The following is a 17,160-nucleotide window of genomic DNA, read 5'->3' on the forward strand; positions in this document are numbered from 1 at the left end:
AGCCAACCCCCCCCCCCCCCCCTGGACCCCCCCGCGTGTCATTCTGGCAGGTATCTAATGGCGTCGCCGTTGGCTACTACACAGACCAGGTATCTAACGCCAGTCAGCCAGTGAACCAGGCCAGGTAGTACCGTACTATATATAACAATAGGAAGTGTATGTACACTAGCTGTAAGTAACGAGTACAGTATAGGCAGAAATGTTAAGGCTTCGGGGTGCGATATTAGATACGCGATAGCGATAACCGCGATAGTCGTTGCTGTGCACGTATTATCCGTTAGAGGGATCGACTCTCGAATGGTCCGATCGTAGTAACGTTTTGCGGAAATGGTCAGCGATATTATCCTGAATCATCCTTAACGAGTATCCATGGCCATGCCTGGGCTAACAGTATCACTATAGCCCTGTCGTTCCCTATTGCGTTCCATTAGCTTCCATGCGGCCTATTCCCGTTCTAAAACGGAGAATCCTCATCTCCGTGATATTGAGCGTTCGTCGACTTTACTTCCTGTATTTCAATACATCGAGAAACTCCATATCGTACTCATACCTGTTTTGTATAGAAGTGTAGAATTTCGGAATTTTTGTACGTGACGGTACAATATTTTGAGCTGTCGAACCTCGGAGTATCCGACTGTCTCCGTATAAATGGACAATCGAGTGTCAAGGATGAAAATCTATTTTCACCGGAAGTATAGGAGACAAACGAATTCTCCGAGAGAATCTAACTGACACGAGATGACGTAGTACAGTGCGAGATGAGGATCCAGGAGTGAGAAGATGAGGGAAAAGAAGTATATCGGTATAGGCATAGCTTACCTTCTCAGAGATCCGTTCAAACAAACTCACCAAGACGGATACCTCGATCCGTTAGATTTACGAGGGTCCGTTGGGGATCGGCCTTAACGTTTCTGATATTATCCATATATCCGTTTATTTATTGGCTTTCGATTTCTCCGGGAATAAACATTGAGAACTGGGATTCATGTTAATGCTTAAATCCACATTGAACACCACATCCGGTTGTGGTCTACACGTAAACCCGAAGCCGAACTCCTCTCGCTCGTCCGTACCGCCGAATACATATATCTGACCTGAATCTAGGTTGTGTTCCGATATAAGGCTATAGACCTTGCCGGTAACTTCGGCGTTCGGAAAGGCGATGGAATTATCTCACATGACGTGAACGCAACCAGCCCAGTCCACAGCGCTCCCGGTGTTGGCTGTTTCTAACAGTGAAGCTTAGGTGGCGGTGAATCCAAAGGTAAGGCTAGGTTAGTGCGATACTGTTTGTAAGAGGGTAGCCAACGTCTATGAAGGATGGGATGGGTTAACAACGTGATCACGGTTCAAGCACTCCCCTAGGATCGCCACATCAACCTCCACTTCCGCTGTACCCTTAGTATCTCACGCTCTCTTACTTCATCCCACGAATCTTACCGCTAATATCTGCCATAGTTCTCTTTGCGATATTCCCTAGGACTTCACGTTGAACGAATTACCAGTGATACGGATATATGGAGGTTAGGTTAGGTTTTTAAAAGGCGACACGGGTAGGTGCGTATATAAGTTGAAAAATCCCGTACGGCTTTTAGATGAAAACTTGAAACAGCCATGGAGGTACGGGAAGGCTGAAAATATGAATGGACGAGGAGGTCGATGTCATAGCTTTGAATTTACCGATCTTCTTTCCGCTTAAGAGCTTTCTCACGTACGAGGATCCTTTCGTGAAGTTTGCTCTTCAAATAAACTTTGACAAGCCCCTATCCTCATGGGCTGTCTCGTCGGGCTATGTAAAGGCACGAAAAGCATGCAGCCAAACACGAAGGAACTTTTCCACATAGTTCACGGCTTGCTATAGCATAATCGAGAATCCGTGTTTCATGATCCGTGCGTCTCGTGCGCGTCATCCGACGGGTGTATATGTAGGGTGTATAGTATATTTTCAATAATAAAATACAAATTTGATATTCATAGGCACTGCTCTGAAGCTCTTGGTAATTGCGCTTTATTAACGAGCCCGAGGTATACAAAGCCTGGTTATTACTTCCATGTCATTCGGTACTCATCGTCATCGTAGGTTAATTAGCCAAACGTCATTGACGCACACGGTGCGGGTATAGGCAGATGCGTATCGGAATTTCAAAAGCCCGGGATCAGGCACGTGGTCCTTGTTTGGTAGAGTCCATCGATCCCCATGTTTTAGATCGATATCGATGTGGACCCGTAGAATCAAATCAATTTGATATCATGCCGGTGGTATGGAGATTGCTGGTGCAGCTGGTCAACGAAGTTGGCTCTACGCTGGCTAAGCCCACTATTCTCTGTTGCTGATTGTCAGTAAAATCAGGGTGACCAATGAAACGCGAACTGAACGATAAAACGCCTAGCTCGCTGAAATTCCATTTCCCGGATAATTCTTGCGCCAAAGCGTAATTGCCATTGAGCTATACTGGCCGAAGTCTATGACCGGATGTCGATGGGACCTTTTATCCTTGTCAAACTGGCCTTCCGAGTCCCTGGAAAATCTATGTGCTTGTCTACCGTACTATTGGCTTGTATACGGACTCCTATGACAGCTCGTAATTGCAAGCGGTTCGACGGCCACGCAATAACCGCGAAGTACATATTTACTGGGATTCCACTTGAAGAGCAGGTGATTGCTTTACGCTTAATTACACGCTCGCGCGATTCCGCCACCGTCGATGCCCACCGAATGCCCAATTGTCATTGGCAGCGTTTTTAGGGTACTCGGGAAATTTTCGAAACTTCCTCCAGGCCATTTTACTTGCACTCTGATAGCTAGTTGGCCTGCAATTCGGCTACAGTAACAAACGTTAAATACTAGACTGATCTTTTTTTTGGATTAGCTGATAGCCCAACATGTGCACGTTTACGTACTATCGTGAGCAAAGTTTTTGCTTTGTGTATCGAATATTGTGGTTCGACTAGTAATTTTGTACTGGAATGTCGAATGCCATTGAACTAGTAATAAACAGACTGGTTATAGAATATCGGACTATTTCTAACTGGACTGTACACAGGCTTTTCGTGTATCCCAGAATCTAGAACCATGTTGGTGAAACAATATTTTTTTATATATTTTTACTACCTACGTTTTATCATTATTTTATCTAGTATTTACTGAACGTTCGCCTAATTTTTACAGGCTCCACTGTATCCTTGTACAGTCCTACTGTGATTATAATTATTAATCCTTAAAGTCGGATACCGGAAGTTTCGCCTGAGACATCACATGCAACAAAGATGACTGTAATGCCTCTTAGAACAGCTTACAAGTTATTTGCATGAGTCAGTAGGAGCCGAGGAGTGACGCTAGAAACTCGACAGAGGAAACTTCGAGCGATGCGACTTAAATATTTTGAGATTGGTACTCGAGTGGTCCAACAGAGAGATTCCTCTTTAAATTTTTTGCCAAGCTTTCGTATATATTACATTTTTTAAATATCAACGACGCCAAAGGGAAACGCAATATCATTCAATTCATATTACGAAACACGGTCGTATCAAAAAAAGATAAGAAACTGAGAATCTCTGAGAGATTTAAAAAATATATACTATTATTATTATTATTATTAATTATACAAATAGAAACGAACTTAGTCTAGATTTTCATGGAGATATCCGACAAAGCCATTCGTATGTTGATTGGCAGAAGAAAATCTTTGTCTTCCTGTTAATTTAAAGAAACTGGAGACTGACATTCATGGATGAATTATTATCTAAAAGTAATACCGACTACTTCCCCTCCCACCGCCCCCTTCAAATTACAGTCCTAATACAATATTAAAATTACATTAAAGTCATAATACGTAAATGAAGAATCTATCATAAAAATACGTAGGGCTGCAAAGTGCATCGGGTAGAGTCTCGTGTGTAATATTAGAAAATAATGGGAAAAATGATAGAATGATAAAATGGCACCTGGCAGAAATAGTACCAAGAAATAGGGTAGGCGTTTTAGTATAATTATCAAGAGTGTATGCAAATTATCATGTGCATAATTACATAACTCTAGCAATGTAAAACAAGCGAGGGTACTGTATGGAAAAAAAAATATGTACACGCTGTACGGCAAAATAAAATGATGAACGATGTAGCAGGTAGCCATTGAAAAGTTACAGGGTGATAGAGTAGCCCTTAAAGCGGAGCGTTATCGCGTTAACCAAAGGGAAATTGCATTCGGTTGGCCATTGGGTTTGCTGCACACTTTTTGTCTACCATACGTTACTCATTCTACGTATGTATCCGGTTATTCAGTCCAAACGTACCAGGCGAACGTGGTTTCACTGTGAGAATCGAATGGACGATTCAACTTCAGATGATGCGTTTCAGCTGAATGACCCGGTCTGTATCCACGCTGTGTAATGGAACGTCAATTCCTGGAATTACAGTATATTTTTCATAGTCGATGCAATTTTCGAAATTCTGCCGCATACGCCACTGGTGCCGGAAGGGTCAATTTTGGTGGTAAATTTAGGAATAGTATAAAAGAAGGGAATTACTTATTGCGTGGGAGTACAGCTAAGGAAACGGACGCCGATTATAAAGGCGGCCAGTCGGTTCATTGGCTGCTCGTTTCTATTAGTATATTGGCGGACCTAGTGGCCACGTCGATGGAGATGGTCCGCTGTGCTCTGATGCGCTGTTCGGCTCTGGTGTCTGGCTTTCATGGTTCTTCACGGGTGATTACACGTGGTCTGTGTAAAGGATGCTTCAGGGTGCGGATGCTGTAGCACTGGATGCTTAATACGTAGCGGGTTTGCGGCGAGTAGCTGTTATATTTGTACCTGGATATATCCAGGAGGTAACCGCTCGTGAGCTGAAAAAGAAGATACGTGGTGAAAGAAAGTCAGTAAGCTGATGAGCAAAGCTACCCCTGGCGCAGGAGTGTCATTCGTTAAAGAGAAAAAAAGCATTGATATTGGATTGTTTAAAAGCAAGCGTGGTTGTGAGTGAAAGGGAGAAAAAAGACACCGGTACCAAGTATCTCTTTGTGTGAGAGAGACAATACAGAAAAAATAAGTGCAGTAACAAAGGGAAAGAGTTTATATAAAGGGAAAGTGATATCCATAGGGAGGAAGTGCAGTGGGACTCGGAGTGACAGGAGTAGTATGGTGCACTACGGGTGTGCGAAAACTGACAGCGGAGGTGTCGAGTGCTTCATCGACTTCACACGACAAGAGTGAGACAGAGTTGATAACGGATAGAGAATAGATAACAGAGGATAGGACATAGGATGGAATTGAGGAAGGAAGTCAAGAGGGGTGAAAGAGTGAAGTAGCGTCGGTCGGGTATCCAGACACTCGACCGTCATACCCATTGGAGCAAGTAGGCTGGTTGCATTGAGAGAGGCAGGGAGGAACAGAGAGAGAAACAGTGGAGTGTACTCCAACTAAGAGAGAGTGTGCCAAAGCAAACCTCGAGTGCTTCATTGAGTTCTGGGAGAAAGCTGTCCATTTTCCTCTCGGTCCCTCTCCCGCTCAGGCAGCCTCGCTTCTTTTGCTTCCTTCCCTTTGGTAGCCGATAGAGAGCGAATGAGTGCGAGAGAGAGAGAGAGAGAAAGGGAGAGTGAAAGATGAAACTTTAATTGACAGTGAGAGAGAAAGGTGTGCAAGAGCGAGAGGATGGAATGAGTGATGTTGGGGCTGAAGTTTTGGGCTGGTAGGCTGTAAAATCTTCTGAGGGATTGGTCAAAGAATTTGACTTTTGTGGCGTAGACGTTCCAAGAAAACAGGGAGGAGAGAGATATAGGGAGCAGAGCCAGGAAGCTGTTATCTGAAGCTCTGGGAGAGGATACGATAAGCTCATCCTGATTTTTCACCTTATGAGGACAGAGGAGAGATCCAGCCCGAGGAGCAGGAGCTCCGTCGGGGACGGAAGTCAAATCGACGCCATGACAAGGTTCATCGAAGTCCTGGCTATTCTGGGATCATTTCTTCTTCTACTGATCACTCTGCCGTTTTCCTTATGCTTCGCTTTCAAAGTCGTGCAAGAGTACGAGAGGGCTGTCGTCTTCAGGATGGGACGTCTACGTGGAGAACCGCAAGGACCAGGTGTGCTGTCCATAGACGTTTACCATTTCCTTTAAGTAAAATCCCCGTCTGTAATTTCACAGAGGCACAAAACAATCACACTGAGACCCATTCTCGGTATTATTACATCGCTCTCTTGCATTATACCAAAAGGGAAATGGCTCTTTGCGAAATAATTATCCTGTTAGATAGAAGCGGACAGGATAATTGCCAGGAACTTCTGGCATACTTGAGATACCGTGTTAAAGTTTTCTGTCCAATGATTAACTTCCGGTGCTTTCCTGGCACAAAATTCGTTCGAAGCGAGTCTATCGACCCCGAGCATTACAGTGACAGTTGTAATTGTTGTGGCATCCCTTTTGACATATTCCCACTGTACAGTCCTGAGAAAAAATAAATAATAATAATAATCACCGTGTGAATCTACTTCAGGAACGTTCTTCATATTACCCTGCGTGGATAACTGCGTTCTGGTCGATCTCCGCACGGTATCCTTTGACGTGCCGCCTCAAGAAATCCTTACCAAGGATTCCGTAACAGTCAGCGTAGACGCAGTGGTCTACTACAGGATCAAGGAACCGTTGAACGCAGTAGTGAAGATAGCGAATTATAGGTGAGAGTACCGGAACCGTCCTGAGTCCTCTTGGCTGTCCTATTAGAGGATACAATGTTACCTCATCATAGTATGGAGACCGAATCGACCTTTTTACATCGAGTGTCTGCCAATTATACGAACTAACGAACATCTACAGCTTTCCAATTAGGCAAAACGAGCGGCGCGTAATCAAAATCGTTTCACGGCGAGATGACTCGCTCAACTCTGCCAATTACGTCGGAAACCTAACAGAACAAGATCCTCGGTCAGGATTCCCGTCCACGTTCCTCAGTATGCCAATATCCACGAATCCCATAGCAATTCGCCCTAATTAGGGATACAGTCGATCCCAATCACCCTATCGGTATGAAATCTGTGGTCGCCTTTCAAGAGTCCGCAGTATCCATCATTATACGTGGCCTTATGGGTCTCTAAATAGGGCAATAAACCCAGTCAATTTAATGATCCGAAACACACGAGTGTAATGCCAATAAACTGTTTACGTTCTAAGCGATAAACTAATCCAGAAATAGCCACTGCATTTCGTGCATTAGGAATGCAATATTCTCCATAAGCTACCAGTACAGGCGGGGCTTTGCACTTCTCTCTGCATATTGGAAAATAAATGCAGGGGATCCACGTGGTAAATTAATCCTGGCAATTACGCAAGCGGATTATTCGATAATTTCCTGGCTGTGTTTCACTACTATTTCCAATGAATAAATATCACTTTGCTCCTGTTGGGATACGTTGTAGTCATTCGACCAGACTCCTGGCGGCCAGCACTCTTCGCACTGTACTCGGGACTCGTAGCCTCGCCGAGATCCTCTCCGAGAGGGAAACCATATCTCACACCATGCAGGCATCCTTAGACGAGGCGACTGATCCTTGGGGCGTTAAGGTCGAACGTGTCGAGATGTGAGTATCGACCTTCTACAATGTAACGTATGTATAAGAGGTTGAGAGACGAGTAAAAAAAAAAGAGAATCCTGCGTCTTTAATACATCACTTACTTGACAGGCTTATCGTCCTGTTTACACCCTAGAAAACTTATCCTCGTCTTCTCTCGCCATCCCTTAACGACTTGTCCTCGCTATCCTGCCTTCCTGACGTTCCTGTACTACGAGAGAGGAATCGCTGATGATGCTTCATGTCGTATACGGGCTCTGATGCAATGTCTTTTGAGGTTAGATAATCTAGCCGCTGCTCTAGATACTCGTCTCCTTGGTTACGTCACTACTCCAGGCGTTCCTGATTTCCTCGTTCATTTTGCTTCTTTACTCCACGCTGGAAAATACAATTAAGTCGGTCTTTGTCGGTAAAGAAGTAAAGATGCAATGTAATGGTACTGAAATACGTAAAGACTTTACAGCCAATGAAAGCTCTTCGTTGATTCGTGTCCTGAGTTTCTACGAGGAAAGGAAATGATTGGAAATCTTGTCGGAAATCAACGAGGAAATACCACGAGATCCAGCAACGATTTATCCCAAGGGATTCGAAGATAGCCGAACATTCCGTTCGTCGGTTGATTTCAATGTGGAATTTTACGACCTTGCAGAAAGGACGTACGACTTCCGGTACAATTGCAACGGGCCATGGCGGCGGAGGCCGAGGCAGCTAGAGAGGCACGTGCAAAAGTGATAGCAGCCGAAGGAGAAATGAGAGCCTCGCAAGCATTGAAGGAAGCCAGTGACGTCATCTCTAGAAGTCCCGCAGCACTTCAGGTTATTATACGGACAGTCTCGATTCATTCGATTCTCCCTAGAATTTACAATATTGTTCTCGTGAATTTTACAGGTGCGAATTGAAGTCTTTTTATGCATGAAAATCGAATGAGAACTGCAAATAATTATAGTTATTCAAAATTAACCGAAAGTCGGTTATACTAAAGTAATCAAATGGATGAGGCAACTTTTCATGGTACATATATCAGTTTCGAATAGCCTGGTGTAACGTAGAAATATAAAGTTTTCACGGGGTATAAAATCTAGTATAATAATTCCATCCACAGAATATATTTACACGAAAAATCTTCTTCAAAACGCTTCAAGGATAATACCAAACTTTCCACTAGCTGTCGAAAATCCGGCTCGCGCGAATATAGACTTTTTTACTGATACAATTTACATTTCCAGCTGAGATACCTGCAGACACTGAACAGCATTTCGGCCGAGAAAAATTCCACGATAATATTTCCACTTCCAGTGGATTTGCTCGCGCCATTTCTCAGTCCTGTACGTCAACTCAACCAGGAATCTCTTCAACAGACAAGCCGACCGGAGCGTTTCCCATAAATCGTCAAAATTTTACAATATTTAATGAAACACGGAAAAAATATATAATTGAATTTAAATACTACTCCAAGGCAATCTTAAAATCTTAACTTTATTACTAACCTCAAAAAATCGATAGCCGTACAATCGATACGGAAAAGAAAATCGAAGCCACACAACACGCTACATCAATAGCACAACTGTACCATCTCAAGTTAGAGCTACCAATCTATTAATTAGTTCAGAGAATACTGCAGCAATGTTGTGACTGTACATAACGGAATTGCAGTGTCGCAGGTGCAAGCTCCACTCTAGAACTTGGTGATAGACCTCAAGGAGAACACTGCAACATTTCTACCAGAATGCATCTATTCACTGAGCTAACAGCTGTAACCCTTGCAGAAATTAATTGTATCCTAAATGCAACAAGATGAATAGTAATCCTGTGTAGTAATAATTCGTGAATTTATTTAAGTAATTGTAGAGTCAATAAAGAAAGTTAGTATCTCGAACGACAATATCAGCTATGTTCATGTAATTCATCGATTACATCGTCGATCTCGAGCATTGTCTGGTATGCGTCATGCATAAAAATGTTAAGGTTAGGAAAGTTACCGTATGGAAGAACCACGATGTTGACAGGTGTTTACGCATCGTTGCGTTTACTCGAGCATGCCTTCCATTGCCGTAAACATCCTGATTCCGTAATCTAAATCAATTTGATTTACGGATTTTCGTTAGATTCCGCGTGTTACGTTACTGTGGCGCGTTAGTGCCTGCCGCGATGCTTGTGCTATCTCTACAACGGTTACCGGTACGTCGACACAGAGCGTAGGTTACTGCTGGCGCTATTTGGGCTACGTAAATAAATATGACTGACGGGCGTTCCCCTTTGCAAACTTGATACAAATTTAAATAACGCCACTGTAAGCCGTACGCGAAGTCGGAATTAGGAATTTCGAAACTACCACTGCAAGATGTCAACAAACTGTTTTAGTTCTCGAGTCGGGCACAGAGGGCTGCTCGAAGAGTTAGATAATCTCGACATAGGGATAATAAAATTCCCTAAGGTTTTTATGGGGAATTTTTTGTTCGTCCATCGCAATCTTGACATTTAAAGAGAATTCTTAATACGGTTCAAGTAGAATTTAATTATTAAATAAGAAATATAACAAGAATGTTTATGTCAAAGGAGCAAGTTATTATCCTTATATTATTTTTCATTTATAACATCTTTTATTGTTTCTCTTATTTTAATCCTCGCTCTTTTTGTGTACTTATCTTCTTGATTTCTGAATCTATTCACAGCGGCAACTTAACCTAACTTACCAGTTAACTGATTTATTGATTGACCAACAATTTTATTAATATCTAAGGATATCAGAGGAATGACGTACGATGCCCGGAGCGATATCGATTTTGATCTGTATCTCTGTGATATTGAATTGTCCCGGTAAATTGAAAACAGCAGGTCGCATGCATACAGATGGCCAGCTCAAAAAACATGAGTTTCCAACGGTCTGCAGCGAACGTGTTGGCCGCCATGTAAATTCAATTACCTAATGACGGGAAAGGTGAGTTACCGATCAATCCAATTTTGCTGACGCCACCGTGCGCCGGTATATAGTTAATCTGCTTCTTGAAAAATACAGATAGCGGTGACCTACGCCAGGAAAAAGTAATTACTTGAGAAAGCATGAAAAATGGAAGAAAAAAATCAGGGAACATCATTGCCGTATATAGAAACAGTGGAATTGGAACATATGTATGAAGTAACTTGGGTTCGACTTTCTGTACTAATCGTGCTAATTCAACATAGCCGAAGACTCGAGAATTCAGTGAAAAATGATGGAGTCAAGGTGGTTGAAATATTTAAGGACCTTTAAGTATCCTGGATAAATTATGCAGTAAGGAAAGAATCCTTCGTATGGAGCATACGTGTTCTGTAAAAATATTATATGTTATATATTACGAATACACACGCACAATACACAGGGTTATTCTGATGCCTGAAAGCCATGTGTTTTCGATACGTATATACGATATAAGGAAGCATCAAAATGATAAACGCAGCTATTAAAAATTTAACTATTCAATGTAAATCAGCAGTGCTGTTTCCATTTGAAATGGTAATGACGTAACGTGAGCTATGGAAAAGCAAAAAATAACGTTTGGGTTTAAAAAAAAATATCATTGTCATATTAAATCAAAGTAATTCCAAACTCCGTCCACGTACAGTGGATCGTTACAGGGCTGTGCAGCAATTTAAAACAACCCTACAAGTACTCTAAAGTCTTCGAGCCAAAACTGGTGTTCAAGTGCAATAGCAATTTAGTCAAAAGTGTATATATACGTATATATATATACACACTGTTCTTGTTAACATTAAGAGAAAATGAGTATACTGTTGGAGAGCAGAGGGTAGCCAGAGAGATGAGAGTAACAGAGGTGCTCTAGAAACGAGAGAGAAAGAGATATAAAAAATTGGTAGAAAATCTAAGAAAAGGAAGCGAAAGCCCAAGAAAGGAAGTGAACACAGTGAGAAGGGAAAGACGTAAAGGGTGGTGTACCGGCCATTATTCCGATGATATTGCAGGGAATTAACGGTCGCGTTATGCAAAAAGCTACCATTATCATATATTAAAGAGAACTAGGGTGCAGAAGGGTGCCCGCTAGCGTTATTCATCGCAAAACAAGCGGGTCAAGCTTTTCTAGGGTCCGCGATGCCCTTTGCAACCCTTCGAGACACCCTTGCGGCTTTCATTCAGCCAAATTACGTATATGCATTGAAGGTAGAGGCGAAAGCGATAACTCCGGTTGCAGGCGGCTGCCCATTGTTTTTGCACCACGGAACACCCTTGGAATTTCCGGGCAATCGAATTTCTCTCGACCAGCAGCAACAGCACCGCTAACGCCGCCATACTCTTCTCGCTGCTCCGTCTGGATTTATGGGCGACAGGAGAGTGGACCAAACTGAAGCAAGGAGCAAGCTGAACATATAAGTGTATATATATATATATATATATATATATATATATATAGTGTACGTATGTATACACCATGTATTATAGATAATCGAAGAAGGTAAAGGATAACAATGTCCGGCGAAGCAATTCAATGTACACAATAGCGAATCGCGGCTGTCCTGGCTAATTCTCGTCTGATCGCTATTCGAGCACTTAAGCCATTGAAGGAAGATATATACACGTAACCAGTTTAGCAATCTGGCAGCAGAGGACCCTGTTCTAGTACTCTGTTCCTGGGTAGGAAGCAACCAATGGCTAGTTAACCTCCTGCCCCCGACTACCACTTGGTTCAGTGGCTCCCCGACCACCGTCAGACCAAAATGGCTATGGATAGTACCCTCCTTCCAGAATTATCGTTTCTGGTATCGCGCCGCTTGGGATTAGCGATTTTCACTGGGTAAAGCAATCGATGCTGGAGGGTGGAACGGGCTCCCGTCTGATCCACGGCGTATTCGAATTTGTAACGGAAGCCTCTATCCATCCGAATGGTTCAGCCGATAAAACCAACGAACCGACGAACTTGTAAAGTCACTACGAAACCCGTGAAAAGTTCTCGTAGACGAAGCCATCTTATGTATCAAGGATATATGTTCTAAGTCAAATTGGATTAAGGGAGTCGATTAAACCAGCTACGGTGGATTTCAAGTTTCTATGAGATTTCGAAGAAATTTACTCAGTCTGCACGTGGCCCTAGACTGAAGTTTATTCTAGAATTCAGTATGGAAGAAGAGGCTTTCAAGGAAAGTTAACGAAATTCCAGAGGTGGGATACGTGAGTGCCGTAACGTGCGTTCCCGGGACTAAATGACTCGTCGCCTTAATAAAAAGGAAGTCAGCAGAGCGCGAAAGGGTGGTTAGAAGGTGATAGGATGAAAGGGAGGAAGGGTCGGTAAGGGTAGATAAGGAGATTTTGGGGAGTAGAGCCTTGAGAAAGGAGAGCGAAGGATTCGTTCCTTGGTTTTGCTGGTGCTGATGGCCCTTCTGTTACATGGGTACTGATTCTGCTGATGATGATCATGCTCGTGGCTCACGTGCGCAAGGTCCTGGATGAAATAGTACGAGTCCCGCTCGAATATTAGGGAGATCGAGGGAGTCGGTACTTGGTAAGCTTACCGGAAGTCTTTCGGGTGCTGACGTCGCTTTAGGAAGGTTGAGATGAAGTGGTGGGAAAGAGGGGAGGTGTAAAAGGGTGGGAGCCGAATCAGGCTGCGTGGAAAAGGTGGCGGAGGTCGCAGGGGGCGCCCTGGAGGAAGAATGAAAGGAGGTTACTGCCACTGGGTTTCATTATGCAGCCTCTTAAAGTTGGCGTAACTCCCATTGGTCGTAAATATGAGTTACGACTGGCCGAAATAGCGCTGCGTACCTACCATGACTCCGGGACACATATGCGTATACAGTTGCTGTGCCTAGGAAATTATTTATTTTCCTAGGGGCCGCGACTCTTTCTTCGACCTAGTCCTCCCGCCTCTTTGTCTGTTCTCTTTTGGCAATCCCCATTCCCCGGCTCTGTACCTACTTCGTCCAGCCATTTTTTTATGCGCGATCATTTACTGCCGGTTGGCAGCTGCCATAAATTCGTAAAAAAAAAAAGGAACAGTCGCTGGACTGAAGGCCTTCAGTGAATTTACATCCTCTAGTATATGTCGGAGATTCGCGAACCGCACAATCGGGTAATTCCGTTGGGGATGGAAATCGTTCGCGGCCGCTCCCATAAAATGTTTGCAAATATGTGCATATGCTAATGCAGGGTATTCCGCATAATGGAGAGTGGATACGCGGCATAATGTTACGCCCTATGGTTACGTTCGGTACTAGCCGTTCTCGGTCTCGTCGAACTTTCGGAAATATTGCTACTCTCGCTCCATCTTACAGATTCATCTGTAACTACCGTTTGAGCTTGCAACGAACTACTACCGGTAACGTAAAGTCTCTCTAGATGGTAAACAGGGACGATTTACCTACCGTCGGTAACATTAACGTCAGAGATAATTTTCAGTATATTTATTTATCTTGTGAGTCATGATATTTAATGTACATATCAGATGAAAATTTAGGGATACACATTAGCAGCTTAGCGTAGAAAAATGATTAAATATCTATTGAAATCTTGAAAACGTTGAAAGTTCAATATGATACATTAGACATGTACATAAATATCCAATACCGTTAAGATCGATATATATTTATTTCAAAGGCTACAATTCATCTATATTTCTTCTAAATTAACAGAATATCTCTAATTTAAAAATATAATCATTTATCTGATCCGCTACAAGGCCCGAGTGTATTTTTCATATACAAAAAAAAGAACAAGGCTAAGCAACACAGAGTTCTAACGATTTTAATGAAACCCAGCCAGCATCTACAGAAAAAGTAAATAGAGTCCATGAGCCTCGAGTCCGACTTTAATTGAAGTCAGACAAACCCGCTCGAGAAGTTCCCAAAAACTTTAATTTGTCGTCGAACGTCAGTGAGAGACAACAGAAACGAAAGTTTTTTGATTTCCAAATAGAGGCGCTTTTTCAAGTAAAAGAACGATTGTCCAAGCAGTGTTGTTCGGTGGATGAGAATCTATGAATATGTCGCAAGGGCTGTTTACCGTGCGACCCATAACCGTACCAGGGATCCCAGGAAGCCGATTGACTTTCATGCGGCTGTATTAACATAGCATTGGGGGGAGTGCGAGCGCCCATAGAGAAACGTGGGATTTTATAGGGTGGCGCGTGTGCCTGGAATATCAAAATAATTACAATCGAATCCAAGCCAGTCAGCCATCCAGCTCACCAACCAGCCGTTTAGCCAGCCATCCAAAGTCAGTGAGCCTACCCTTTACCTAAAACTTCTTTCCTCGTCCCTAGAATTTGCCCCAAATTTACCCTCGAAACTTACCCAGAAACGTCTCCCCGCCATTTTCACTACTGAGAATAATCTCGACTGGTCCTACGTATCTTTACCAGTAGCATATATGTCTTATATAGCTATACAGTACTATTACCCCCAGTCCATTAAGACAATGGGGTAATTTCCCTAGATTGGAACGTTACGTTCAAGAGTGTAGAAAATGGTTTTAAAAGAAAAAACGCAGCATCGACACTCGGACTCGTGACGTAACGCGAGACAAGCTCCTGTCAGTCGATTTACGAGGATCGGTTTACGATCCGAAATCGCAGCTCTTTAGAGGTAAAGGTTCGGCCTCCGCACTCCGGGACACCAGCATAAAATTTACGTGCGCCGATCGTTGAGTTCCCGAGCGAGTTTTTCCCTATTCGAATTGGCAGCTTCGCTCCTGCCTGAGAAAATGTCAAGGTGGTGTAATAAAATTTATGATTATCGATATCAGGGAGATTCCGAAGGTCGAAAAGTCGCGAGCGACGTAAAACGATCCTTCCTTCGAAGGTACCCTCGTTACCCACAATTCCACCCTCGGCCGTGTTCGCCGTCTAACGATCCTCCCTTCCATCCTTATTAGCCGCTGAAAAATGTCCCTGCTTACTAGTGAAATCACGAGAGATTGGCTCCGACGAATTCGACATTTTCAACGTCCCATTTACGCTGGAAAACCTTCGGACGTCGTCGTAACGACCTTTTTACGTGACTTTAGACCTGGTATCAGTTGCGAGATATTAGTGGGAAAATAAAAATAAAGTAGAAACGATGGACTTCCGGTTGGAATGAAGATTTGGGGAACTCGCTTGTTTCCTGTCTTCCGGCAAACAAGGCAGTCGCTGCTGGAGTCAGAAGGAAGCCGGTGGGGGGTCTAGGTAAAACTTTCTCCACGAGAAAGGTGAGTAAACTTTTTTACGAGAGACAAGGAAAGGGTGTAGCTGTGTGTGTGTGTGAGAGAGAGAGAGAGAGAGAGAGAGAGAGAGGAGAGCATATCTTAAGCGCGTTTACCGGGACGCTTCCCGTTGACGTTTTAAACTTTACCAAAGGACGACCGACGCTCGGCGTCGGGACGCTAGCTATAATTTTGTGGTTTTAACATCACCGTAGCGCTTCGTGTTTCCCTGGATGCTTTTCGCCACGAGATAAAGCTCCGGGCTTCTCCGCGAGTCTGAAGTCACGGCGCAAAACAATACTGCGGAGTCCAAGAAATCTCCGAGATTAAAGTAACGTCTGCCAGCAAAGATTTTTTCTTTTTCATCGTATAATTTCCTTTGGACCTTTCTTTTTCTTTACTTTTCATATCTTTTTTTTTCTTCGTTTTCTGGAAAAAGAAAAAGAGCGATCGACGAAGGCCCGTCCATATCGACCTAGGATGATTCTCACTCTATCAATCCCGCTAGGGAAATCTCGGATCCGAGTCTGTTTGCGTGGCACTCGAGGTCCCATTGGGACACCAGGACGACCAAGTAGGAGAATCATGAGAATCATGAGAATCAAGACGAACGAAGTGCGAAGAATTTGGAAATTGGTAAAAAAACAAAATTCCACGAGAAACCGAAACTGTCATCGACACCCAGTCAGTCCCTTTTACCGATGATCCACATATTGCGCCATCTCGGCCAAAGACCTTCTTATCACTCCGAAATGTCTATTACGAGAAAATTGTAAACACGTAAAATCCGAGTGACTGGGTTATCTTGTCCGAAAACAAGGAAATACGCGTGTTTTCGCGTTCGCTTTCATGCGAATAGCTGGTAACAGGCAAGAATGCTCCAAGGGTCGGGACGTCGTTGTGACGTCGGTCGGCGTCGCTTTTTTTTTATTTTCTTTTCTTTTTTTTTTTTTTCAAAGCGCAAAAGCGCCTTGAATATATCGGCTGGCCGAATTGCCAATGATTTTTCGGTTTCTCAAGGCTCGGGGAAAAGTCCGTAGGATCGTAATATCGCGAAGCGAGGAGTCTCCGGAGAAAATATGTTTCTCGCAAAGTGATTTAAAGGGTCGAAGGGTCGCCGCCGGCCCTTGGAACTCAGCCTGATACACTGATATTGGCTTAAGCTTGCTTCTCCTTCTCTTTCGCCATTCCACCAGCTATAACAACGCTTGCAACCTCTTCGGCTACCACGATGGGACCCTCCCCCCTCCGTCCTCCCCTATTCAACCCCTCGCCTTTCGAACCTTCACGCCCTTTTGCCCTTTCAGACTCCTTCCGCGTTTCCCATACGAGAAAAGAACCTAATTCGAATCTCGGTGAATTTAATACGTCCCGAAAAAAAAAAAATTTCTACCCCTCCGCTGTCACCCTCAACCCCCCCCCCCCCCCCCCAA

At 43.5% G+C, this 17,160-nt stretch overlaps 1 protein-coding gene and 3 long non-coding RNA genes across 8 annotated transcripts in view; 1 reads left to right on the forward strand and 3 right to left on the reverse strand.

Annotated features, from left to right (window-relative positions):
• Positions 1-9,564, forward strand: part of LOC107271807 (band 7 protein AGAP004871) — a 74,835-nt gene extending 65,271 nt beyond the window's left edge. The window contains exons 1-6 of one of the 5 annotated variants that reach the window (XM_025089030.1): positions 1,200-1,264; positions 5,742-6,077; positions 6,489-6,669; positions 7,408-7,569; positions 8,210-8,375; positions 8,787-9,564. In XM_025089030.1, coding sequence (XP_024944798.1) covers positions 5,849-6,077; positions 6,489-6,669; positions 7,408-7,569; positions 8,210-8,375; positions 8,787-8,945 — 897 coding nt within the window. In that variant the 5' untranslated portion in view covers positions 1,200-1,264; positions 5,742-5,848 and the 3' untranslated portion in view covers positions 8,946-9,564. Of the gene's footprint in view, positions 1-1,199; positions 1,265-4,788; positions 5,207-5,741; positions 6,078-6,488; positions 6,670-7,407; positions 7,570-8,209; positions 8,376-8,786 lie in introns of those variants that run through there. The other 4 variants (XM_015748235.2, XM_015748234.2, XM_025089028.1 and 1 more) reach the window with 4 other exon arrangements.
• LOC112494956 lies at positions 3,671-6,622 on the reverse strand. The gene is made up of 4 exons (XR_003060986.1): positions 6,507-6,622; positions 5,846-6,439; positions 4,527-4,843; positions 3,671-4,403 (listed from the first exon to the last, which is right to left on the reverse strand). It is a non-coding gene; the product is annotated as an uncharacterized LOC112494956 (long non-coding RNA).
• On the reverse strand, positions 7,472-9,661 carry LOC107271808. The gene is made up of 3 exons (XR_001538750.2): positions 9,540-9,661; positions 7,665-7,938; positions 7,472-7,584 (listed from the first exon to the last, which is right to left on the reverse strand). It is a non-coding gene; the product is annotated as an uncharacterized LOC107271808 (long non-coding RNA).
• Positions 9,662-12,861: 3,200 nt separating this feature from the next.
• LOC112494957 lies at positions 12,862-13,444 on the reverse strand. The gene is made up of 3 exons (XR_003060987.1): positions 13,317-13,444; positions 13,063-13,192; positions 12,862-12,992 (listed from the first exon to the last, which is right to left on the reverse strand). It is a non-coding gene; the product is annotated as an uncharacterized LOC112494957 (long non-coding RNA).
• Between the last annotated feature and the right edge of the window lie 3,716 nt (positions 13,445-17,160).

This window comes from Cephus cinctus, unplaced genomic scaffold, assembly GCF_000341935.2.
Source record: "Cephus cinctus unplaced genomic scaffold, Ccin1 Ccin1_scaffold1042, whole genome shotgun sequence".
NCBI lineage: Eukaryota > Metazoa > Arthropoda > Insecta > Hymenoptera > Cephidae > Cephus > Cephus cinctus.